The sequence below is a fragment of the Pristis pectinata genome, chromosome 18, assembly GCF_009764475.1.
Source record: "Pristis pectinata isolate sPriPec2 chromosome 18, sPriPec2.1.pri, whole genome shotgun sequence".
NCBI classification, from domain to species: domain Eukaryota; kingdom Metazoa; phylum Chordata; class Chondrichthyes; order Rhinopristiformes; family Pristidae; genus Pristis; species Pristis pectinata.
In genome coordinates, this window is record NC_067422.1 from 9,138,300 (window position 1) to 9,165,687 (window position 27,388).

Here is a 27,388-nt window from a genome sequence, read left to right on the forward strand (position 1 = left end):
CATCCAGAAAGCTCCTCCATATTACTTGCCCTTTCCCCCTCATTGGTATATGCCTATTCTATAACTAAACCCTCTCCTCTTTGAAGGTCTCCATTGTTCTGTTGTGGACACCAAACACAGGTCGAGTTACTGCTTTGCAAAAGATGTCTGTTAAGTCTGCATGTGACCCAGAGCTTTCAGTTACCTGCCACTTTAATTCTCCATTTCACTCCCACTCTGGCCCCACTGCCTTTGGCTTCCTGCATTGTCCAATGAAAGTTGATGTCTAGTTGTAGGAACAGCATTGTATCTCACACTTCCCGCATTGTTTTTTCCCTCCTCTTCCCTTTCTGGCAATTTCTGATTTAAACCTTTCCCAGACCCATTTATTGTTATTCAGTAGACTTTGCACCCCACAACCCCACCCCTGTTCACCATCACTACTTATGTTACTCAACCCCTCCTATTTCCACTCTAATATTAATTTCAAAGAGGGAAAATCTGTGATAATGTTTCCAGTATGACTTGATAATATCTTATCATCAAATAACTTGGCACTGTTGAATATTGTATAATCTTTAATTCAGATTACATTCAAGTTCAGTTGAACCTTGCAGCAAGTAAGTTGAAAGCAAACATTAAAAAACTTAATAAATTTTGTAAACAAAGTAAAAGCACATCAAATTACTTTCATTACAGAAGCCATTTTTAAGCAGCTTGCTTTGGTAGGCAGGAAGGCACTGCAATGCATTATTTTCACCAAAATATATTCAAACACCTAATATTCATGTAAATGTATATGCAGTGCAGAACAAAATAAAACTTCACTATGTATTATAGTAGTTGATCAATAGCACATTAAGACACTGAGATAAGCAATAACTGGCTGTATTTTTAACATAATTTGTAATCTGTAAACATCAAAAAACGTCTTCAATGTTGCTCAGGTAATATGTTATATCTGGAAGTGCTTCATAAATCATAACCTCAGTGATACGTAGAAATATTTAGCTTACAATCTCTTCAGAAAGTATTTCTTTTTCACATGGTCCTATTTTTAAGCAGAATTAAACTATTATTGCTCAGAAACAAAGTTTATGGCTCTTCAAATTTATCTTGTAAACTGTAATTGTTTCCGTTTGAAAGCTACAGCTGCTTTCCAGGTCTCCACACTCTGTGACGTCAAAATTTCTTCTGGGAAACTGTTTTCAAGTTCCGGCAGATGATCCACTTCCTTCAGCTCCATAAATAATCTGAGCGACATTTTCAAACTGTAAAACAACCAGAGTTATAATGATTGTGTTCTTTCTTAAACATTTCAAGTTGCTTTAAACTAAGAGACAGGGACTTCTCTCTTCCTTCTCCTCATCAATGACCAAAACCATCACCATCATTCTCTCCAGCAGCATTTCAAACTTTTGATACTTGAACAGTGTAGACCATGGGCATTCTGACAAATGCTCTTAACAGATCACTGACAAAGCAAGACAAGTTGTTCCAGTTTAGTACAGGTATTCCTCAATTTAGAAAAGTTTGATTTAAGAATTTTTATTATAAAGGTGTTGACTTAGGATACAGTCCTTGTTTTATAATGTCTTCTCACTAACTTCACCTATTGTGCATTTCTTGCAGTACTTACTCCCCTACCATTTTGACTTCTTTGACACCTCAGTGCTCTGCTTGTTCTCAGGATTCATCAGAAGTTATTCTGTGCTTCCTTCAAAATGGCTTCAAGTCGCCCTAGCTATTCAGAGGATCGCACCCCCTTTAACAAATCAAGGTAAGCTTTAAATTTTATTACCAAGATGGATATTATTAACATCAGTAAAAAAAAGGTGAACATTTGGTGGATATCAGATGTTCATTATATCTTCGAGCAGTGCCACACTGAGCAATAAATAAAATTAAAATAAATGTTTGTGTCCAAAATATTTCCCCTGAAGGCTAGAGATGGGTTATAATGGAGAGTACTGAAAAGCAGTTAAACATGTTGAAAGATCAGAATCAACAGCATGTGGTCTTAGTTTGAAGATGATCCAGGAAAATGTAATATCATTATGGTATGACTTGAAAGATCATGGGGGGGATGATGGATGTCCTGAAAGTGCTAATACCTTCAAGATCAGCCATGGCTGGTCTGAATGTTTAAAGAAAAGTGCTAACCTGAATAATATTTGTACTGTGGAGCAAGACAACAAGTATGGACACTATTCTTCAGGCACCTTGGAATAGTCACTAGTCATAATTATACAGTAGGATAATTATGTAAGTACCTTTAGTTACTGTTTCAAAAAGTTTGGCTTCAAAGACACTTGTTCAGATGCCATGATTCAATGGGTATTGATAAACCCTGGTACATAAGTATATCATCTGATCATCACAGGATAATGAGCCAAATTTTGAATCCTATCAAGACTAGATACATTCAGTAAGAATCAATCTAAGGTTACAGCGCAGGAGGAAATTTGGACCACGTCTGAGCCAGCTCTTTACCAGGCAACTCAGGAGTCCCACTGCTTGATCCTTTCTTCATAGCTTTCTAAGTTTTCTCTTCAGATTTTATGTATCCAATTCCCTCTTGAAGGTCACAATGAAACCTGCTCACCACATCTGCAGGCAGTACATTCCAGATTCCAAATACAGTCTGCATAAAAAGGCATTTCCTCGTGTCATTCTTAATTCTTTTCAATGGGAACGGTCACCCATTATCCACTCTCCAGACCTCTCATAATTTTTATAAGACTTTTCATCATCTGACTCTTCATCATGGTCCAGGAAGCTACTCAAGGTCAGTTAGGGATGGACAATAAATATTCACTGAGCCAGCGACACCTCCGTCCAATGAAAGAATAAAAAGATGGAGGATTGTGGTATTGAAGAGATTACGGAGAGGCAAGGCTGTGCACTAAAAGACTAACCGAATCATTTTTTTGGCATGATGTGGTTGTGTACAAGCATATGTTTTATAACAAGTGCTCCTACCTCCAAGATGGGTTGAAAGAGTCTGATGATTGAACATTTTTACATCTGAGAATCAGCAACTCATGCAATTCCAGTATAAAAGTATCTACACTTGCTTGGACGAAGAAGGCACGTAATTGTTTCTTTTGTTCCTCACTGAGGTCTGTTTTATATTGATCTTCAATCCCTGAGAAAGGATCCTGAAAACACATACACAAAAAAATGAAGAATACAGTTTAATTGGAATTTTTTTTCCACTCTGGTCTCAGGAAGGATTTTGCCCTCTAAGGAATCAATATTTAACTGCATGTTACTAATTAATATTTCAGTAAATATGAACAACACTTGGCTATTATATCATTCATTTTCATAATATGAACTATAACATTCATATTTAATTAATCAACATTTAATAGTGTACATTGGTGCAAACTGACCCTGGCCCTCAGCATTGCTACTAGTCAAATGACAAATTACCTGTGGACACATTTACGTTCAACTTATTATGACTGATAACCCTGTAGCATAGCATCAGGGACCTACAGCAAGAAAACCCTTGCATATCCTCTTCCCTATTTATAGGAAATTTCTGTCTATCACACCATTCTTTAGCTACCAATGAGGATAACTGGCTACCTTCACAACCGAAAACAGACTGGAGATCCATGTTGTGTAATACACTAATCAAAATTTATTCTTAAAAGTTTGAGATGTCTCCCGAACCTTAAAATCTGGATTCCTGATTGTAATCACACCCCAGTCCTCTTATTTATCTGCAATAATCATGTAAACATTCTTATGTGCATTTGTTCACAAATTATTATCTTGTATTTGGTCCCTTAACCATTTATCTATTAACTTTTCTGGAAGGCAGACACTTCCAGAATATGATTGGCATTTAGTTCTCCCAGGGTTATAAATTCTTAGCTTTACTACAGAACCATTAGGAAGCATGGCTTCAGGCACTACCTAATTTTGCCTCCTTGTAGGAATATTCGAAACCTCTTCTCTACAATTCCAGATTGTGGACAGGCTGAAACCATGAATCAAGAGATGCAAAGTAACGGAAGTTAATTAGTACCTTATCTGTTTTTGGGCATTGACGCTGTTTAGCAATTACACAACATTGTTAAACAATGAACACAGTTTAATCTGCAATCAATTAAAACAAATACATTTCAAGGCCTAGATTTTGCAGTGAGCTGAGCCAATCATTGCATGATCTCTACGGTGTGGGCTCTCCTTTTCTGCTATCTGCTGTCAGTTCAAGGAGATCCTCGTGACCCAACAATGATTTCTTTAAATTGACTGAGCAGCCAATCACAATGAAGAATTCTTACAGACAGCAAACAGTAAGTAACCAGCATGTTTCACCATTTTTTCTGATCTCACAGAAAGTGAAGATTGGGTCATAAACATGAGCTTAAGATGAAAGACACAAAATCATAGGCATAAAATATTTTTAAAAATCTACCATATTCTGAGATATTTATCAGAGGAAATTACAATCAACATATAAACAATTAGTTTCCTAGGGCCAGAGATGCTGCTAGCAATAATTATGGCTATGTATGCCATTAGAACTTTCTTAGACCTTATGCAATGCAACATAACATTTTCAGTGTATATTGAAACAAAAATAAAGACAGCTGAGCCTTACACAATTCACACTACTGCTCTCGGAAAAGTTGCAAAAAACACCTTGTCGAAAAGCAGGAAATCACTAATATCAACTTCTGACCTGTGCTACTTATTATGCACATTAATATAATGATGGCCATTAAAAATAATGTTGGCTGTTTCACCATCATTTCAAGTGTGAAATCTGGACCATAATATAATGGAAGAATAATTAAATATCCACAGCCATTTAGAAATAGAATTCAATTCACTAATACATTGATGAGTGAGCTGCAAAAATGCTCAGGAAGGACAAAACCATCCAGCATTCAATTTAAAAAGCAACTCTGCCTCTGAACTCAACATTCATCCATCCCATTTACCTACAGCAAGCGCAGCTGGAATTTGTCAAGCTGACTTCTAAAGCATCAACCAAGACCTACTTCCTTTTTCATCAAGGATGAGTTGAGGAAGTGAAGGGTTAAGAATTGCAACCATACCTATAATTGGCAAACAAAATATATATATATATATATATATATATATATATATGCATTTATATTTCTTTAGCAAGGACTAGCAAGCTGCTGACCCACTAGTTAGGTTGGAATGTTAAGTATGTTAACTGCCTTTGTTTCGGGTAACAAACCATTCCGATATGTCAGACGGTGGCGACACTGAGTGTAATTAACATCGAGGTGAAGACTTGGTCTGAACAATGAAGGGTGATACCTGCCTTTGAAAGCCTTGATTATAACTCAATTATACTAAGACAAAAGGTGTGATAGCTGTCTCTGGATCTCTATAGCTTGACCGAAACTTGCGGCGCCGTTTGCATGGGATGTGCGTGACAATTCCTGTATAAATGTCTGTCTGCCCTTTGTTCGGGGAGAACTCGGGAAGCGACTCTTAGTGAGTGCTGAAGAGAATTCTCCTAGCGGTGCACTGCTAATAAAGGTATTTGTTCGAATCGACCTTGTGGCACTGTGTTATTTACAGCTGACGGAAAGGGAAAATTGATTTCGGGACGACAGAGTGAAGTTAGCAAAGATGTCATAAAACCAGTTGCAAGTTCCTGTTCAACTCTCACAACATCCCATTTCACTATTTGTTGCCAAACTTTTCATGCTAATGGGTGAAAATATAAGAACTTCCAATTCAGAACCTGATGGGAAAACAGGTGCAAGAAATATAGAATTTCAAGGCAAAAGCCAATCACTAGTTTTTTGGAAATGGGAAAAGGGTAATAAATGGGACTCATATTACACTAATCACACACACAAACCAATACATGAATTCTTGCTGATACATTCATACCCTATTCAAATGAAGTGAACATTCTGATTTTCTTGTAGAAAGGAGTTGCCAGAGAGCTTGGATGTGCTTCAAGTTGCATCGTTTCAGTGTCTAGAATAAAATAACAGAAAAACATAACATATACAAAAGTACTTAATTCTGTTTACCATATAATTCAAGATTTCACATGAATAGCTTTAAACAACACAAACAATTACACTTGGACATGCCTGCTTCACTAACATGCTCATGGTGCATCATTTTGAAACACCAGCATACTGGGTCCCACAGGAAAAAGACTGATTCTCACCTGGAATTCTGCATTTTGTGAGATGGTATTCTCAATTTTGTTCCCAATAAGGGCAAAAAAGAAAGGGACTTTGCTGCATGATTGGCAGTTCTATTTGTGCTGTTTTATTTGTGGCCATACAGTATCACTGGCTTGGTGGGAGCACTCACTTATTAAAGGAATATCTCAACTCCAAAACCACATTTTTATATCAAAACAACTTCTGGAAACAAAATCATTGCCACTTGCTATTGAAATCTTAAACTGTCCACCTAATATTGAAAATTCTTACTAAAAAGAAAACTTTGATTTTCAAGTGGGAATCTGTTTACAAATTACAGTGGCACTATCATTGCTATAGCTAATAAAGGTGGGCTTTAAAAATGTTGAATTATGCAGGATCTCATCACTTATTAATTTGATGCACCATTATTGTTGTTTTGTAGCCAAATGCAGAAGGCAATTGCTCTGTGTTAAACTCCCCCACCTTAAATTATATGAAAGACCAGTTTAATCACATGTTGCTGGTGTTGGATGAACATCTCAATTTTAGCCTGGACATTACAGATAATTATAGAGTTATATAGCACGGAAACAGGTCCTTTGGCTTAACTCATCTGTGCTGACCAAGTTGCCTACCTGAGCTAGTCCCATCTGTCTGCCTGCCTTTGGCCCATATCCCTCTCAACCTTTCCTATCTATAAATTGCTCTGGATCTTAAGATTTACCCAGGTCACCTAAATGGACAGCAAGTATCTTTCTGTCAGCATCTGCAGTGTGTTGTCAAGGAATCAAGAGTCACTGTTCACTGTTGATCTAAAAAACAATTCAGAACCATACTAGTCCCTCAACATTGCACTGACCTAATATGCTTAAATGATGCACTTGCCTCCTGGAGTGGAACTTGAACCTATAAGCTCTGACTCAAATCAGGAGTGTTCTATCAATAGAGACAGATTGACAATTCACCAGGAACCTTTGAGAATCCATGTGAATAGATGCATTTTTATACACATCATTATTATCTTGAAACTTTATTTGTACAATTAGTACATACATTAGAATAATTTACAATTGGTTCAAGTGCAAAAAACACAAGAGTATTAGATTAATGCTGCAATTTATTATGCAAACAGGATAAATTATATACTCACTTCCATTACATGAGGCGCAGTTTGGGCTTCCATTTGCAATACTTCCTTCAAGTAGACAACCAGTTCTAGGTCAGGGTCCCCGCCTGACATGGCCAAAAATCCTGAAGTGACTTCAACGGCAGTGAATGCTTCGCATACCTCACTGTATGACTGTAGCTCAACACTTATCGCATTAATAACAGAGATCGGCAATGATTCCTAACAGGAAAAATATTAGCAGGCATGAGTCAAATATGACAGTGGACTCGCAGAAAATTGGTAAGGGTAAATGCTATCAGTTGGATTGTTCATGGGCACCTTTTATTTGGGAGGGGAAGAATGTGGTTCTTGCATGTGTGTGTTTTATTTTAACTGATTTTCACTAATGTTCTTTTCTATTATGACTTTTTGCTCTTTTCCAACTTATTTCTTCCAGTGGCATTATCTTTTTCCTTGCACCATCAACCACATTATCATTTAGTAACCGGTTCTTTCCTCTTCCCTGGGCTCAGTGATTGCTTATTAACTGCTTTTTTCTAGTTCTGAAGCAAGGCTATTAGTCTGAAACTTTAACTCCTTCAGGAGAACAAATGCAAGATTTCCCTTGAAACCTATTTGAAACAACAAAATAACAAGTACCTGAGCAATTCTTCTTTTTATATCCTTAAAGATGATTTCATAATTTCTGTCTTGTCTGCAAATCAGCGTAGGTATTCCCTGAAAAATGAAGAAACATGATCATTTAGATCATCACAGTGACATACTTCACAAGCTCCATTATTATGGAATTGCATCTCATAATTAATGATAGTTTGTGAGGATTTATTTACAAAATTAAATACAAAGAATCACTCTCATTTATGGTGACTTACTTTTAGGCTAATAAGTGGTTTTCCTTTTAAGAATCTGTTAGTCAGTTGTTGTTCAATTCTCTTGAAGTCATGCTCTATCACAATTTCTCTTCCTTTTTCCATTGAGTATTGGCAGTTGGATGAAAGGAGAGGAATTAGGTCTTTTCCAATCTCATATCTGATTACATGCAAGTCCGATACATCCTGGGGACTGATGGAGTAACTACAAAAGTCATAAAATTTGTAGATTTATTAAAAGGAATACAAGACTGAAAAATACACTTTTTTGTTTGACTGATAGTTAGGTCTTGGCAATGTATTTTACCCATGTGTTACACACTTGCAACAAGAGACAACAGCATTCACTTTTGAGTTACATTAAATTTTAATTCACGAAGCCACAATGTATACAGTTACATTTTGTCCAACTTGTAACATTGCAACCTTCAATGGCATTCAAGTTTTCAGCAATTAATTCCAAATTGAATATTACCCTTTCTTTTCTAGAACTTTGAGGTCACATTTGTCACAGAATGACCATCCTTTTCATAAATTTTGACAAACATTCACAATGATCTTGACCATTAAGTTTCTTTCTCCACGACGCATGTAGACTGACCTGAGTAATTTCAGCATTGTTTTTATTTCAGATTTCTAGTATCAGCAGTTGTTTCAAAATAGTGTTAATTTTGTCGATTTGGACACTGTGACATGGAAAAGCCCTGATGGGATTCATTATATTTCACTTCAGCTAAGAGCAAGATGCCCTCAAATGAAAAGCCACCCAAGTATCAAATAATTCTTTCTCTTCTTTCCCTTTGGCTTAGTGTTTCCTATATTCATTTGCCTTTTGCAAAATCAGAAGAATAAACATTTTTGATTTTACTCTGTTTAATGGTAATGCGATATTACAGAAAACAGAATTGCAGGGCAAAGAGAGTTAGAAAGAAGGCACCAAGGGTAAAAACAAACTCACGGTTTAGATTCAGTAGTATACTTCTCCACCGTATAAATAAATTCATTCTGAAGAGCAATGAGGTAGCTAACTAATGCAGTAGAGCATAAGCCAAGACCTTGTCGCCGGGGGAGCAGAACTTCAAGTTGGCAGTTTAGCATGTCCAAATCTAAAGCACAATAGTCTTCGGGAATCTTAATTTCACCTGTAATTTATAATTTGCAACAAAATAAATCCATTACCGTTAGAACTGAAAATACTTCAAATCATATACATTGCATTTTTGTATTTTTTAGATGTCATTCTTAATTTAATTCTAGTATTGTCTACCTCAGGAGCCAAAATGTTTTATTTGTGTACACTGCTTAAACTATTGGGTATGGTGCCTCATGACCAACACACAAGATTTGAGTCAATCTCCCACTAGCAATGCAAGATATCGATAAGACACAAATGAGGTCAGTATCAATCCACCAATTTGTGGATAGCAATTCTGCCTCTGCGTCAGAGGACATGAACTCACGTTAATATAGTTTTAGAGCACAAGATCGTACCTGATGTTCTAATTCACCATTAAGGAAATGATGCACCAACAGAGATGACATATTTAGGTCTGAGAAGTTAAATCAAGACCTTCAGTATGCTCTCAGATGGCTGTAAAAGATCTCATAAACAGTCATCAGGAAAACAAATGCCATCTCCATTATTTGCTCCTTAAACAATATCACCAAAAAAAAATCAAAGTACAGGTTTCTTAGTTGTTAACATACTGCTGTTTGTGGCCATTGCTGTACACAAATAGAAAAACTCTGATGTAGCATATTCTTCCCTGTGACTGTTCAGCTTGGAGATAGTGAAATCAGTCTTAAATTTCTTTCTATCCTCTTCCAAGTTCAAACAGATAAATCAACAAGCAAGAAATAAAAGTTCAATCTTCTTTGAACGTAGAAGGTCTTGCAAGCCATATTGCCAGGATTCAGGGGCAAAACATGACCCAAGGACCAATGCTTTGATTCTTGGAATGATCTGGAATACTTTATTAATTATCTTCAGAAATGCATTTAGGGATATTATTACATTCAAGTAAAATGGCCCTGATTGTGAGGGAGTATGTCACTGATACTACTCTGCTTAGGCAACTGTAGCTCCAACTTTTTCCACAGCCTTTCTATGTTTGCTAATGTGAAAATCTGGAAGGTGTTGCCACTGATCTGCCATTGCACTCAGAGTTCAGCATGGGAGTGGGAACTTGGGGAAATTACATGTGGTTTTTGCTCTTATGGTTTGGATGCAATGAAGAACCCCCTGTTAGATAAGGGGAGACAGACTGTAATTGGCTTCTTCCCCTGGTTCAGAATGGAAGAGAAAACCTGGGAGAACCTCTAATATAAAGACACCTTTAGACATTTCAATGTAAAAATACATTTATTATTTCTGTACTACTTGTATATTTTTAATGGAAAAATCTAACTTAGCTTTCAAAAGATATTATAAGGTGTTTACAAGTGTTTCAGACTGCTTTATACATTTAAGAAGCATTAGAATTTTTTTGGAAAAGTTTTTGAGTGTCTCAGGAACATTTTGAAACATTCAGGTGGTTTTAGATATCTGACACCTGAATCAAAGTTGGAGGTTATGCCACAGCCCACTCTCAGAGATTGTTCTTTTACCTTTTTGTGGAGAGGGCTTGTTTAGCTACTCCATAAAACCCCACTATGGTGCTGAGGGCCTCAACAAGCAGGGTTTCATTACTACAGATGCCTCTCAGTGGTTTCTGAAGTTCCTCTTGGGATGATTGCTTCTTGTAGGTTTGAATACCTCTTTTGAAGGTCAGCACAAGTGGCTCACCACTGACCAAAAGTTCTACGCTAATATTCTGTGTAGGATTGGAGACATAAGAGACTGCAGATGCTTAAATCTGGAGGAAAAAAAAACAAGCTGCTAGAGGAACTCAGTGGGTCAGGAAGCATCTGTGGAGGGAAATGGACAGTTGGTTTCGAGTTGAGACCCTTCACCTGGACTGAAAGAGTGGAAGGAAGACAGCCAGTATAAAGAGGTGAGAGGCAGAGGTAGGGCAAGAGCTGGCAAGGGATAGGTGGATGCAGGTGAGGAGGGGTTGATTTGCAGATGGAGTTAGGTCACAGGATCATAAAGACATACAGCACAGAAACAGGCCCTTCGGACCAACTGGCCCATGCCGACCAAGATGCCTGTTTAAGCTGGTCCCATTTGCCTGCATTTCGCCCATATCCTTCAAAACCTTTCCTATCCGTGTACCTGTTCAAGTGTTTTTAATGTCGTTAATGTACCTGCCTCACCCACTTCCTCTGGCCACTCATTCCAAGAACACACACCAACCTCTGGGTCAAAAAGTTGCTTGTCAGGTTCCTATTAAGTCTCTCTCCTCTCACCTTAAACCTATGCCCTCTAGTTCTTGATTCCCCAACCCCATGAAAAAGATTGTTTGCATTCGCCTTATCTATACCCTTCATTATTTTATACACCTCCTGCACACTAATGAATAATGTTCCAACCTGCTCAACTTCTCTCTAGAACTTAGTCCCTTGAATCCTAACAACATCCTTGTAAGTCTTTTTTTAAACACTCTTTCCAGCTTCATGGCATCTTTCCTGTAGCAGGGTGACCAAAACTATTCCAAATGCGGCCTCACCAACATCTTGTACAACTGCATCGTAACATCCCAACTTATATATTCAATGCCCTGAGTGATGAAGGCCAGCATGCCGAAAGCCTTCTTCACCACCCTGTCTACCTGTGACGCCACTTTCATGGAACTATATACTTGTACTCCTAGGACCCTCTGTTCTACAACACTCCACGGGGCCCTACCGTTCATCGTGAAAGCCCCACCCTCATTTGTCTTCCCAAAATGTAATATCTTGCACTTATCTGCATTAAACTGCATTCACCATTTCTCGGACCACTTACACAGCTGATCAAGATCTCACTGTAATTCTTGATAATCATCTTCACTGTGTATGATGACACCAGCTATCTTAGTGTCCTCTGCAAACTTATTAACCATGCATTGTACATTCTCATCCAAATCACTGATACAGATGACAAATAACAATTGGCCTAGCACCGACCCCTGGGGAACACCACTAGTCACGGGCCTCCAGCTCGAGAAACAAACTTCCACTATCACCCTCTGCTTCCTACCAGCAAGCCAATTCTGTATCCAATTAACTAGCTCTCCCTGGATCCGATAAGCTCTAACTTTCCATAGCAGCCTATCATGGAAGAACCTTATCAAAAGCCTTGATGGAGTCCATATAGACAACGTCTACTACCCTGCCCTCATTGACCTTTTTGGTTACTTCAACAAACTCAGTTAGATTCGTGAGACATGTTCCCCCATTCACAAAGCCACGCTGACTATCCCTAATCAACTCCCGTCTTTCCAAGTGCATGTATATCTTATCCCTTAGAATCCCCTCCAGTAACTTACCTACCCCAGATGTTAGGCTTACTGGTCTACAGTTCCCAGGATGTTCTTTGCAGCCCTTTTTAAATAAAGGTACATTAGCCACCCTCCAGTCCTCTGGCACCTGACCGGTGGTTGATGATGCACATAGCTCAGCCAGGGCTCTCGCAATTTCTTCTCTAGCTTCCCACAGTGTTCTTGGATATACCTGATCAGGCCCCGGAGATTTATCTCGCTTCTCATGTTTTCAGACATCCAGCATTTCCTCGGCTGTAATGCGGATTATCCCCAAGACATTTCCATCAACTATCTTAAGTTCTAAAGTCTTTATATTTTTCTCCACAGTAAAGACAAAGGAGAAATATTCATTGAGGACCTCACCCATCTCTTATAGCTTCACACATTGATGTCCACTTTGATCCCTGAGGGGCCCTATTCTCTCCTGAGTTACTCTTTTTCCCTTAATATACATGTTTTTGGATTGTCCTTAATCTTTTCTGCCAAAGCTATCTTATGCCCCTTTTTGCCCTTCTGATTTCCTTACTCCTGCATCCCCTTCACGCGATCCCGGCTGCCTGTACCTGACCCATGCCTCCTCCATATAACACAGGCATGGTGGACAGATGGGAACAGTGGCAGGAGGGAATAGGGAATGCTGTAGGAAGAATGTGTGGATGATGGGTAGATGGAATGGGTGAAGCAGGGAAAAGAAACTGGGTGACAGTGTTTGGAAAGAAGGGCGTGTGTGAGAAGGCCTAGATGGATCCGAAGGAGAGAGAAAGGATCGGAGGGGGTATGGGTTACCTGAAATTGAGAATTCAATGTTCATGCCATTGGGTTGTAGATGACCCAGGCAGAATATGAGGTGCTGTTCTTCTAGTTTGCACTTGGCCTCACCCTGGCAGTGGAGGAGGCTGAGGTCAGACAGGTTGATGTGCCAGTGGGGAGGGGAATTAAATTGACTTGCAACCGGGAGCTCCAGATGGCCATGGTGGACAAAGTGCAGATGCTTGGCAAAGCAGTCGCTAAGTCTGCGCTTGGTCTCACCGATGTAGAGGAGGCCACATTGAGAGCTTCGAATGCAATAGACGAGCTTGGAAGAGCTGCATGTGAACTTCTGTCTCACCTGTGTGGGATTATTTACTTTCAATCAGAGAATTCAGCAACTATTTAATGCATCTGGTGATACAAATAGTTAAAAATACATTTTGGAGTTAGTAACAAGTAAAGCTTACCATTAGTAACAAGAAATGTCCGAAGCTGGTTCCATACATATATAAAGCATGAGATTCGAGATGTAAATTTATTCTTTACTGATTCTAAAGAAATCAAAGCATATGTGGGATTAATATCAAGTACATTTCTCCAACACCCCCCCCCCCCAAAAAAAACAAATCTGATCCCACACTATAAAAGGTACTTACCAGAGCTGAAGTTCTGAAGAAAATCATGAGTAGATTGCTTAGGTACCTCTGTTGCATTCTGAAATAGTTTCATCAAGTCATACTGAAGTGCCAGTAATTCTGGCAGGTACTTCACCAGCCTTAACTGTGCTTCCTACATATCAGGAGATTGTTAACAGGTTACTGAAGTACCAAGGAACGCAGTCACACTGCAACTTGCATTGCCAAGTTACAGCTCATTATTTTTACATGCAAAAAATAGTTGTGACACCAGAAACAATGTGAACAGAGACGCTATCATGAAATGACAAGATGAAGCAGCATTTGTGAAGAGAGAGATAAAGAACTAACATTTAAGGTTGATGATCTTTCATCAGATGAAAAGTGATCAACCTGAAATGTTAACTTTGATCTTCCCTCCACAGTTGCTACCTGACTTGCTGACTATTTCCAGTATTTTCTGGTTTTATTTCAGATTTCCAGCATCTGCATTATTTTTATTTTGGACAATGAGCTGTGAACAGTCACAGGAGTATTTTAATTAGGACATCCTGTACAAAATATCATAAAATTATGAAATATTTGTATTCATATCCTTGCTGTAGTTCTTTCAGTTAACTAATGGTGTCCTTCCTGGTCCTCTTATTCACTAGCCTCTATATGCTGCAGTTTTTTAAAAAATTTATTTTTATTCATTTTTCAGGATCTGGATGTCACTGGTAAAGCCAGTAACTGCTGCCCATCCCTATTTGCCCTTGTAAAGGTGTGGTGAGCTGCCTTGTTGAACTACTGCAGTCCTTCTGGTGAAGATGCACTCACAATGCTGTCAGTTAGGGAGTTCTTAGATTTAGACCTAGCGACAACAAAGAGATGACAATACATTTCCAAGACAGGAGAGTCTTTGACTGAGAGGGAAACCTGCACGTAGTTGTGTTGCCATATAGCAGAATAATTTGTCCATCTTGGTGATAGAGGTCATGGGTTTGGGAGATGTGGTTGGAGTAGCTTGTCCGAGTAACTGCAATGCATTTTGCAGCCTCATGTCAATGTATATGTGCCTTGTAGATGGTGGAAAGGCTTTAGGGCGCCAGGAGGAGAATCACTCATTGCAGGCTACCTGGCCTCTGACCTGCTCTTATAGCCACAGTATCTATGTGGCTGGTCTGGGTGAGTTTCTGGGCATTGGAGATTTCCCCAGGGTTTTGATGGTGCAGGATTCAGCAATGACAATATCAGTGAGTATTAAGGCCAGCTGGTTAGACTCTCATTGGAGATGTTCTTTGCCTGGCATTTTTGTGTTGTGAAATTTACTTGCTACTGAATATTTCCCAGGTCTTGTTGCATACAGGCATGGATAGTTACATTTGCTGAGGAGTTGCTAATGGAATTGAACATTGTTCACTGATGATTTCACATCACTCCTTCTGAACTTATGATGGACAGTAACAGATGAAGGGGCTGAAAGTTGGATGGGCCTAGGACTCTGGTCTAAGGAACTTCTGCAGTGATGTCCTGGGGCTTGTGACCTTAACAAAGTTTTTTTTTAACATACTGAAGGCGAGAGATGTGAAGCTATTATCTCTTATACATATGAGAAACAATATTTCGCTGGAATATAGAAGTTAACCAAACAAATCATACCTTTTGTAGAAACCTCTGCAGGATGGGTACATCATCTTTCTCTTCCTTATGTTCCAATATGTTTCTCAAATACTCAACAGAAATTCTCTTTCTACAAGTCCATAATGTAGAACAGTGGAAAACATTCTCTTTAGGTAGTTTAAGGCAGGCTTGGGGATCATCGTACACAATTTTGACAAGAGGATCTGAACACATTCTTTCATCCTGACTTATCTGCCTGTTAGCATCCTCAAGCTCCCTGTCCAGATTCTGTTAAAATAAATGTTCACAGGTAAATTGCTGTCTTGATTAATTCACCACACTTTATAAGTATATTTATGCACATTTCCGTGCAATACTTTTAGAAATATTTCCAAAACAGAAATGAAAGGGATGTGCAGTTACGTGATGCTTTGTAGTGCTCCAAAGTGCTTTGTTGCAAATGAATTACTATTAAATAGTGTCATTTTTATTTCTTATGTAAACTTTATTGACAAAGCATCAGAACGTCTGTAGTTAATGACTGACCTTAGTAAAGTGCATTATTATTTAAAAATATCCCTGAACTAATCTGCTAATGGAATTTTTCACAACCTTTCCACAAACATTCCATTATAAAAGAGCAATTAAACTATTTTTGGCTCACCTGGTGTTCGGGTACAAGAATTCAACTTGTGCCTCTTGAAGCAGGTATTATTTAAGCAGCAGAAGGATACATCATGCACTCTGCATCATAGTTTAAAAATATCCTACTTTCCAAAATTATAATAACATAAAAATACCTGTCTTTGATCGCATTTATTAATATCTCTACTCCAGTCTCTCCCTATGCTGCCTCCTAGAGCTATCCATCTATCACCCACAAGTGCACCAACTATACCTGTGCTATTATTTCTTGGGAATACACAATGGGCCACAATTCAATGTGAAAGATTTTCCAGCAGCTGCAGTGTTCGTGTCAGGAAGTACAACATTTGTCTACAAAACATTGTGAACTTTCCCCCCCACACACAGGAATGACACTGAAAAAATATAGAGGATCATAATCTAGTGCTTTTGAGGTATGAAAACTACAGAGTCCTTATTTAGGTCAGGGAGGGGGAGAGACAGAAGGATTAGAGACTAATGCATATTATGTCTGAATTCAATATTTGTGCACTCATTCTGTTTGCATCGATATTCATTTTCTTTTCTGACTGTAAACTGAAACCATCTTCTCTAAGACTGCAATACTACTCATGGTTTTGTTTTTCCAGGTAAGTCGAAAACAAGATGAAAGATAAATCTTAGAAATATGGGCAGATAACACATTGATAATTAGTGAGAGGAAAAATAAACCATTAACAGAACAATAGATATCTTTGAAGAATTAAAGTGCTTGTGCTTTATTTTGATTACATGGAAAAACCATTAATATTCATTTTCACAGTTAAGCTGCTGTTAAGAGAAACACTAATAAACTTACTTTTCAAGATCCAAACAAAAGTATACTTCCTGTGTTATTGTTGAGTAAGAAGTTTGGAAAAACACTTCAAAAATTTATTTCTGTCTTGTGGTCACTTTGCATTTCCACATTTCAGCTTCATCTACTTCCTCACTGCAGTATTATCTTATTTATCATTACCATTGCTGTGAAAGCACCACCAGTATTAAAATAGACTTGCATATTTGTCACCTTCAAGAGCAAGCAGAATAATTTTATTGATCAAGAGCCATTTCCTAAAGGTTTCTTATCATTAGGAAATGATAGGTGCCTATTAATGTATGCATTTCCCTTTTAAACCGAGTTCTAAATAAGTTTGGATATGCCGATTCACAAATATTGAATTCACACATAATATAAACACAGTTACACCTTAGGATCAGAATACAATACCTTTTCTGAAGCTGAGGAAAAAAGAGCAGTATCCAGATTGCTGGCACACTTAATCACTGTACCTAAATCTTATGAGGTTAAAATAAAATGTATTGATTCAGTCATATAACAGAAAAAATGCACAGCTGCTTCATGCCCATTAAGGTGACACAGTACGTAAATATATAAAATAACATTAATGGGAATAACTGTGATTTTATGCTAGACTTTTCTGACCTGAAGTGAAAAGTCAGCTAACAAAGGTGAATAATTCATTGTATTTGCTTTTTTTAAGACCTACTTCTGAGCAGTGGGCTTGCAAGTCCAGCTTAATCAGTGGTTTTAAATATGGTTGCAATATTCTATTTCAAATAAATTTGTAACATTTATACTTCCAATGGCATATTATTGAAATATTATATTAGTACATACAAACAGAAAGAAATTAGATCTCACCTTCACTGCAGGAATTATCACCTCTTTTGAAATGAAGTTCTCCCAAGTACACCTTTGCTCTTTGGAGGAGAGGTTTGTCGGCTTAAATGGAGGGACTAGAATTTTAACATGAAAAAACAGAGAATTTCAGAGCCAGAGATAAAAATACAATTGTTCTTCTATTGAGTAGTCATTAACCTTATTTTGCTTCTTTACTTGAAAGCAAATACATACACTGTCCTCGTTTAATGAGTTGTCTGAGAATGAGGTGAAGAACTGTGGCAGTTTCATCAGTGTTCTTTGCCAGTGATTTCTCGAGCTGTTCTATGTCTTTTTCGATATGACACCAGAGAAAGGCCCTTGGATTTTGAACAGGTGGTTTTATCATATCTTCTATTGACTATGGAGAAGAATGTGGTACAAGAAAAATATTACTCTGGTTTGTTAATATAATAAAAATGTATCTACATTTTGAGGTAATCTAGCAACTTGAGAGCAAGTTAAGGGCATACATTGTTTAGAAACCTTTACAATCTACTCACACTTGTGCATGAGTTGGTATTGTGCTACATTAAAAGAAAAGTACAGACAAACTGTACATTATAGTTGCTCTTTTTGAGCTGTAAAGTTGGGACTTGCATCTAAACTTGCTAGGATGAACTTAAGTACTATACCAGATCCAGTACCTTAGACTATGTAGTTAATGTTTCTTTTATTTACTCTCCATTTTCATCTTTACTCCTGATTTGCCTTTCATTAGTCTATGCAGATGATATATTCTTCATGGATGGCACCATTACCAGTCTTCAAAGATCCATGCATTTTCTCTAGTTACCTGTAAAATGGTACAACTCTGCCCAATACATCACAGGCACATCTCTCCTCTCCATCGGTAGTATCTATAGGAGGTGCTGCCTCAAGGCGGCAACATCTATCATCAAAGATCCCCACCACCCTCGTTTCGCCGCCACCATTGGGCAGGAGGTACAGAAGCCATAAGCCCCACACCACTAGGTCCGAGAACAGCTACTTCCCTTCATTCATTGGGTTCTTGAGCCAACTGGTAAAACTGTGATCACTACAGTTTAGCAACACCATGACCACTTTGAACACCTTGCACTAAAATGGACTTTGTTTATATTTTTGCTCTAATTGTGTTCTTTCTTGTAAAAATTGTGTATAGTTTATGATTAATGTATGTTTTTCTTGTGAATGCTGCTCATCTGATGCCATGTGCCTGTGATGCTGCTGCAACTAAGTTTTTCATTGTACCTGTGCATACGTGTACTCATGCATATGACAATAAACTCGACCTCGACTTTAACCTGTGACATTCTATAATATGTCATGATATTAATCTTGAACTAAATTAGTTTAATCTCAATCTACCTTGTTATGATCTTGCACCTTATTGTCTGCCTGCACTGCACTTTCTCTATAACTGTAACACTTTATTCTGCATTCTGTTATGTTTTCCCTTGTACTACCTCAATGCACTGCTGTAGTGAAATGATCTGTATGAACAGCATGCAAAATAAAGTTTTTCACTGTACCTCGATACATGTGACAATAATAAACCAATTTACCGTTTTCTGTTAGGTTTGTCTTGGAACCAAGCAGCAATTTCAAAGGTCCGTAAATAGAGCACAAAGTCTCTTCTGGCCACAAATGGTGTCTATTGTTTGATGAAAGAAGGGTAGGATGCATACTAATGCATACCGGTGTCAAACATGGAAGTTCTTGCAATCTTTTAATACTGATGTAACTTGTTATTAGTTTCATTCAGAAAATGTTCAGGACTCTCAACTACATGCTCAATATGCAAATATGTAATAAAGAAAACCTGAAATATGAACCAGGAAACATGAATCATCTCCTACTCCTAAATCACCTTATCCAGAGGTAGCAAAGCCACAGATCTCCTGGCTCTGTCAGACGTTACTCCCCTTTATAACATGTACAGGTATTTATGAAAAAAGTCACTAATTTATGGTTTACTTCAGTGTCTCTTTAACTATGTTCCATTTGTTATCAACCTTGATGTTTAAACAGGGTTTCTCATGAACAAAAACTGGCATTCCAGAGTCTATACAACACACTGATAATGGTGTAAAAATAGATTCCGGCAAGAAACACATGACAGTATACATGTAATCCAGCATGTCGATTATATCAGACAGTATTAAACTAAAACCAAAATATTGATAAATACCTTGGCATCCTCCATTGTTCCTAAAAACATAGCCACGTGTGTCATGAGACGCAGAAGTAAAAATGACACAGAGGGCATCTGTCTGTCATGAGCAACAATTGCTTCTCTTTTGCTGGGATCACCTAAGACGTGTCCTGTTTGTGTTCTGTCCAACCTAAAAATCAGATAAATTACCTGTAATACATTCTTCATAAAGTTTAGGAATGAACAAAAATCACTTTAGATGGGATAAAGTGCAGCCATGTCTTTCAATTAAATTAACAAATTCCACTAATGTCTGAACTAAAGAGCTGGAATCAGCAACTCATCATCATCCCTGGCTCAAAATACAAGACTGTCTGATGTTCAGATCTGGCAACCATATCTAAAAAAATGTGTATTGATCATTAACAAGTTAGCTGAGTGGAAGTTTTTGAGTGAGCAGACTATTTAATATCATTTAGGAAAAGAAACCATCTACTTTTTCTAAAAGAATTCATTTATGGAATGTAAGCAACATTTAATACCTATCCTTAATTGTCTTTCATAAGGTGGTGATCAAGTGCATTTCTAAACAGCTGGAGTCTGTGTGGTGAATGTACTCCCACAGTACTATTGCTTAGATTCTTCCAATATACAAATCCAGAGAAGATGAAGGAAGAGCTGAATTTTTCTAAGGATGGAGTGCTTTTTGGAAGGGTACGTGCAAATGGTGACATTAGAATGCACCTGCTGCCTTTCTGCTTCTAGTGGCTGCAGGTTTTGGGAGACCTGGGATAGAACTGGCACGGTAGCGTAGCGGTTAGCACGATGCTATTACAGTGCCAGCGATCGGGGTTCGATTCCCGTGTCTGCATGGGTTTCCTCTGGGTGCTCCGGTTTCCTCCCACATTGCAAAGATGTACGGGTAGGTTAATTTGGGTTTAAAATGGGTGGTGCAGACTCATTGGGCCAGAAGGGCCTGTTACCACACTGTAAATAAAATTTAAAATTTAAAAAAAGTCTTGAAGAGATGCCCTGAGATCAACACAGTGTACTGGATCATATATACAAATCGGGTTTCTGATGAAATGTTATCACACTGTGAGAATAAATATTATCCTATGCAATGAAATTTCCAGGCCTTAACATCTACTGCATTGTTCAAAAATCAAGAGAAAGATTACAGAAGAAGATACCTTCCTAAACGTATTTACGAATTTGCTTATTAAGAACTAAGAATCAAATACAACTTCAACCTCAACCATCACTGACTGTTAATTTATATTCTTGGATGCTTGAGCATGACTACATTTTTGTTAAACAGAATCCAGTGATAGAAGAGTTTATAATCTCCCTCACTGGGTGAAAAAAAAGACACCAAGCGAATATTATAAATTAAACAAAAATCCACGTATCCATTGGATTAAAGTATTGCTTATATGTAACAGTTTGGTTAGATTCAGACAAGAATATTCTTATCTGATCAGCATAAAAATGATCTTACATCTGAGCTTGAGTAAATCCATGAACTGGCTTGTGATTAAGTCCTCCAATTTCAGCTTTGCATTCAAGACAATAGGCTTTTTCCATAGGTTGACCACACTAGAATTAGAAACCAATAATGCATCTGGTTCAAAACCATGCTTCATATATCAAGCATTTAAAATATTTGTGAGTTTAAAAAGAAACACAGAAAAAGTAGAACAGATTTCACCTCTCCTACGATACAAGGATGTCCATTTGGGCATTCTGGGAAGAAAAACAAAGGTATTTGTTTAATGATTGCTTAAAAAAACATTTTTCGAAGTTGTTAATGAACACGAAGACTGAATCTGTTACTTACCATACCACGTAAATGAGCGAAAATCAGCCAAGCTCCTGGTTTCCATGATCATATCTTTTGGCATTGTGGGTAGGAATGCTTTCTAAATGAATATTTAACAAAAGGGATGTAAATCAGCATCTGTTCTTTCAACAGAGTTAAACATGAATTTGTACTCCTGCAGGCAGTGAGTCTTTGTACCATGCTTCAAACTTGTCCACAACAAAATGCTCTGCACATGATGAGCTCGCTTGTAAAAGTGGAAATACAAAAAAAGAGGCCAGTATTTCCCTGCAGGGATGGAAAGGAGTTCATGCCCAGAACCCTTCATTTGTACATCTTTTCAGTATGTAGTTTAAGAATACTAGGCTGCTAGAATACTGATAGAGGTTTATAAAAATTATGAGAGGCACAGATAGGGTAGGTAGAGTCTTTTTCCCAGGGTAGAAATGTCAAATACTAGAGCGCATAGGTTTAAGGTGAGAGGGGGAGAGTTTAAAGGAGGTGTGCAAGGTAAATATTTTGACAAAGAGAATGGTAGGTGCCTGGAATGTGCTGTCGGGGTGGTGGAAGCAGATACAGTCGTGATACTTAAGGGGCAATTAGACAGGCAAGTGAATATGCAGGGAACGGAGAGACATGGTTCATGTGCAGGCTGATGTGCTTAGTTTAATTTGGCATCAGACATCGAGGGCTGCACTATATTGTTCTATGTTCTATGAACAGCTGAAAGCCTAAAAATTCTGCATACAAGAGCCTTGCACATTTAGCCAATGTTCCTACATCGGCTATTTCATTCACACATTTAAGGTAAGACAGGGATATCCTCTTGTTCAACTAGTAGACAGAGGATTGCTATGCACATGAACTGCTCACTTCTTCATATTAGCAACAATCACTTCTCGTAAATATAGAACTTGCATGCCATGATTTACCGAAAATCAACGAGTTGCACATTTCTTTCGTCTTGTGCTTTTGTGCATCAGATAATGAATAAATTTGTAGCATGCCAAATCAATTATTCATGTTCAACTACCAACCGTGTGAGAATGATTTAGAAAAAAAAATTGAAGTGTCACATTTTTGTTTATAAAATAAATACATCAGTAGATATTGAAGTGGCACAGCTGATTAAGATACTAAGAACTTGGACCTTTCAGATTTGGTTCCAAATTTTATCCCCAAGTTAATTCAGCAATTCAGCATTGTTGTGGACAAATAGCCCAACATTCACCCTCTATGCATATCAAGGTGTGATCAGCATCTGTGAAACCTTAGCCCAGCAAGATAGCACCTCCAGGAGAGAAGCAAAAGAAAATAAAATGGAGAAAAAGGGGCTAATTAGGAAGATAAGAACCTGAAAAGATGGGAAAACATATTAGTTAAGTTCATTTTGCTGTAAATTTTTTCTTCATACAATACAAGATATTTTCATTTGTATTCTAAAGTTCATTTTCAGTAGTGTTTATAACTGCAAGGACAATTTGCACTTTTGTCAAACATAAATGTCAGAATTCCAGAAATAACTATTATTTTCACTTTTAACATGCTAACCAAGTGAAAAAGACTTTGTGAAAATGTTTACTTGTTGAAACGCTTAATCAAACAATAAATAAAGAACATACCACCATATCAGCAGGCTGAAATGACAGATATTGCAGTGGAGTCAGGATGCTGTTTTCCTTATACAACAAGACAACAGCTGCTACATGAATGATTATCTCCATTATTGTCTTCTGCAGCCCATTCAGCCCTGGATTGATCTCAAGTCCAGGAACCTCATTCTTGAGTAATCGAATGGCAAACTTCTTACACATGGCAGAGTGGAAAAGATTTTCATTCTCTATGTACTTTTCAATAGTATCACATTGCTGAAGAACATAAGAAACAAAATTCACTTGGGAAACTGAAAAATGGAACATATGTTAGTGAAAGAAACAAAATCCTAAGGAATGAAGACTGCAGTGACATCTTTAATCTGTCCAGGAAACTAGAGTTTGTAATTGAAAACAGAAGCATGCCTACTACCCTAATTTCTAAGTTTAGCATTAAAATCAATGTTTAATTGACAAAGCACACAAAAATGAGAGAAATATTCAGTTATGCAGTATTACAAAATTCTAATTAAACAGAATATAAGTTGAAACTATATTTCCCCCTTCCACGCGCCATGATAGAAAGTAGGCAACTGACTTCTCCCAGCCTTTGCTAATGTTCAAATCCTCTTCAATAACAAATCAAGCTGATTCCTGCCCAGCCTTCATACTTGAAAGGCATCTTTAATAATTATAAATGCTGCATTTGCATAGAATAGATAAGCTAGAACTGATTGCTATGCAGTAAATCTCACAATAACTATGACTGCAGCAAGGACAATAAACCTGAACAAAACACCACATTGTAAAAGAAAATGTTTAAATACACTCTTTCAATATTGTCCAGTTTTTTTTAAAAACAGGAAGTGGTTGCTGGCAGTGCCAGCTTGTATTAGGCATTCTAAAATGCTCTTGAAGTAACAGTGGTGAGCCACCTTTTTGAACCACTACATATTGTGAAGGTACTCCGAACAACTTCAATGGTAGGGAGTTTTAGAGTTTTGTTATAGAGATAGAAGGAACGAAGGTACATTTTATAAACCAATGTGCAAGTTGGAGAGAGTCTTGCAGATATGGTACTCCCATGTGCCCTTGTCCATTCAGATGGTATAGATCATGGGTTTGTGGAGGTGCTGCCGAAGAAACTTTGCCAATTTGCAACAGTGCATTTTGTAGACTCTAGTTCTAAATCTGATGCGTCCCACTAAATTACATTTGTTGATATCATAAAACATTTCATTCTCAAGCATGATTCTTGTTGCTTTCTGGTAGGTCTACTGAAGAACATAGGAATGTTCCCTCAACTGCATCAATCAACATCAGAATTTGAAAATATAAAATCATAATGTATTAACTTTAATCAGGAAACAATCCTGGAAACATTCCTTCTGAATAAGTCTCTCTTTTTACTGCATCATTTTGAATAAATGATATACTGAAGTTCTTATTTTTTATAGTTTGGACTATGCTAAAGTAACTTGTGTATTAGATATGGGATTGAATTCAGCTGAAAACTGAGGGCGAAAAGACCGATAGCAAATAAATCTAAGCAAATAAATCTAATAAATTGAAGGGGATTTCTACTGGAATCAATTCTGATGAATTATTCTCAGAGAAAATGCAAAGACAGTGCACATTAATGTTGCACTTCTGAAGATTAGAGGAGTTTACTCCATATCCAGTCATGCTATACTAGACCTTGGGACGTTTAGTACTTACAATGAGTAGAGAAAACATTTTCTAGCACTCATGCCTTTTAAGCATAAACATTTACAAGAAGAATACAGAAATACCCTGTTTCAGACGTTTTACTGAATTATTTTTAGAAATTAACTACTTCACACTCATTATCCAAACTTACATCTTTGTTTGGACGGTCACTCGGGTTGCTTGATGTGTACAGAAGAGCGATTTCCCGGAATATTGCAAGGGTTAAATGAACACCTTGCTCACTGGAAGAGCATTTGCAATCCTAAAGTAAAATCATTTTGGTTAGTATTACTTTAAAGCAGAATAACCAATAACATATACACCAGAAAAAAAACAATAAATAATTCATTTTTCCACAGATCCTACCGAATATAGGAATATAACAAATAGGTGGTGGTTTTTCAGCCCCTTGAACCTTCTCCGCCACTTAATGAAATCATAGCTGATCTGATTTTTGACCTCAGATCAATGTTCCTGCCCAATCCCCATTACCCTCAATTCTCTTGTAATCCAAAAATCTATCTCTGCCTTGAATAATCTTAATGACTCAGATCCACAGATCTTTAGGAAAGATCCATCTAAAGTGGTAAATCTCTTATCCTGACACTATTCTCCCTTGTTCTAGATCATTCTACCAAAAGATACACTGTCCAAACATCCACTCGATCATGCCACTTCTGAAGCTGATGCTTCAGTGAGATCACCTCTCATACTTGTAAACTCCAGAGGGGACTGGCCCATTCTACTCAATGTTTTCTCATAGTACAACTTCCTAACCAGGAGTCAATCTAATGAACCTTTCATGTAATACCTCTAAGGTATGTACTGTATATGATTTCTTGAAACTATATACACTACTTCATGTGTGGTCTCACCAAGACAGTGTACAGTTGTAGCAAGAATTCCTTACTCTTATAACCCATCCCTCTTGCAATAAAGGCCAACATTTCACCTGCTTTAATTACTAAATGACAACTTCTCATGATTTACACATCAAGGACACCTTGAACCCTGAGCGCAAACACTTAACAGTCTATCACCCTTTTAAATAATACTATATTTCTAATCTTCCTGCAACCTCATTTCCCCCATTACATTTTATTACCACCTTTTTGCTTACACCTCAACAACCAGCATCCTTTTTATTGACTCTTCCTCACAGTTACTTTCCCATCTATCTTTGTAACATCAGCAAACTGCCAATTGAATATCCACACACATACGAAATCATTCATTGACACTTAGTCTTCAACAATGTTGAACTCTAAATTTGTGTGCCATTAACTAGTTCACTTCAATTGTATGCAAATCAATGCTGTCTTGTTTTTAGATATTCTGGCTTGTACCTTTCGAGCTCCTTCAATGTTTTTAGGGTCACAATGAACAAAAGCTCTGGCTACTGCATCACGAAACATTTGATAATCTTTGCCACATGCAAGGTAACGATCAATCTGTCCAGTATAATGTCTCTGAAAAACAGATAGAGCAAAGTAACTTTCTGGTAATAATGCAATATTTTTTCATTATACACTTCTACTTTTTGTCCATTTTTATTTCCCTCTCTCAAAGGCCATTGATCATTGCTGGATACATTTCCATGAGAATTAAGGGTTGCCCAGAACCTCTTCAATGTGGCAACTTATTATCTATACCACTTTCAGGATATGATTCGTTTATGAGCCACGTATCATCCCTGCAAATTATCCCTTTGTGTTGGTAAGTGACAAAAGAATCAATGGAAACTTAAGGGACATGTGGGGAAGAATAAGTTATAGGGCCACAGGGAAATAAGAGGGGAATGGGCCTAATGGGACTGCTGTGTTGGGAAATGGCATGGACACAATGGGCTTGATTGCCTCCTTCTTTGTTGCAATATGTACGCATACAGCTTCAAAACATCCCCTCCACCCTCAAAGCATTTCACATTTAGTAAATAAATTCTGAACACAAGTAGGAATGGTTTTTTTTATAAAGTAGTTCAGCATTCCATTTGGTAGTTAAAGAAGCTTTTGTAGAATCTGTTGAAATGATCAATATCTGCACGTTTTCCCCAGACAATTGAAATTACCCAGATAAATTTCACAAGCTGCGATAATAAGTAGGTTTGTGTAATTCTAATCTAACAGATACATTTAACTTTTCCTGTAGAGCAATGACAGCTTTTCATACGAGAACCATTCTGGAATGCTGAACTGATGCAAGTTAATTAAACCAAGAATGAGGTTATGAAAGATGTGGACTTT

The 27,388-nt window shown here is 37.5% G+C and overlaps 1 protein-coding gene across 1 annotated transcript in view; it reads right to left on the reverse strand.

Annotated features, from left to right (window-relative positions):
• Positions 1-554: 554 nt before the first annotated feature.
• LOC127579787 (E3 ubiquitin-protein ligase rnf213-alpha-like) overlaps positions 555-27,388 on the reverse strand; it is a 148,809-nt gene continuing 121,975 nt past the window's right edge. Inside the window, 19 exon segments of the mRNA XM_052032715.1 lie at positions 555-1,250; positions 2,962-3,140; positions 5,878-5,967; positions 7,300-7,497; positions 7,918-7,995; positions 8,151-8,352; positions 9,106-9,289; positions 13,768-13,851; positions 13,957-14,089; positions 15,577-15,825; positions 17,867-17,961; positions 18,080-18,245; positions 20,058-20,211; positions 21,523-21,620; positions 21,733-21,767; positions 21,862-21,943; positions 23,466-23,711; positions 25,297-25,407; positions 26,492-26,614. Of these exon segments, the coding sequence (XP_051888675.1) occupies positions 1,091-1,250; positions 2,962-3,140; positions 5,878-5,967; positions 7,300-7,497; positions 7,918-7,995; positions 8,151-8,352; positions 9,106-9,289; positions 13,768-13,851; positions 13,957-14,089; positions 15,577-15,825; positions 17,867-17,961; positions 18,080-18,245; positions 20,058-20,211; positions 21,523-21,620; positions 21,733-21,767; positions 21,862-21,943; positions 23,466-23,711; positions 25,297-25,407; positions 26,492-26,614 (2,667 nt within the window). The 3' untranslated portion in view covers positions 555-1,090.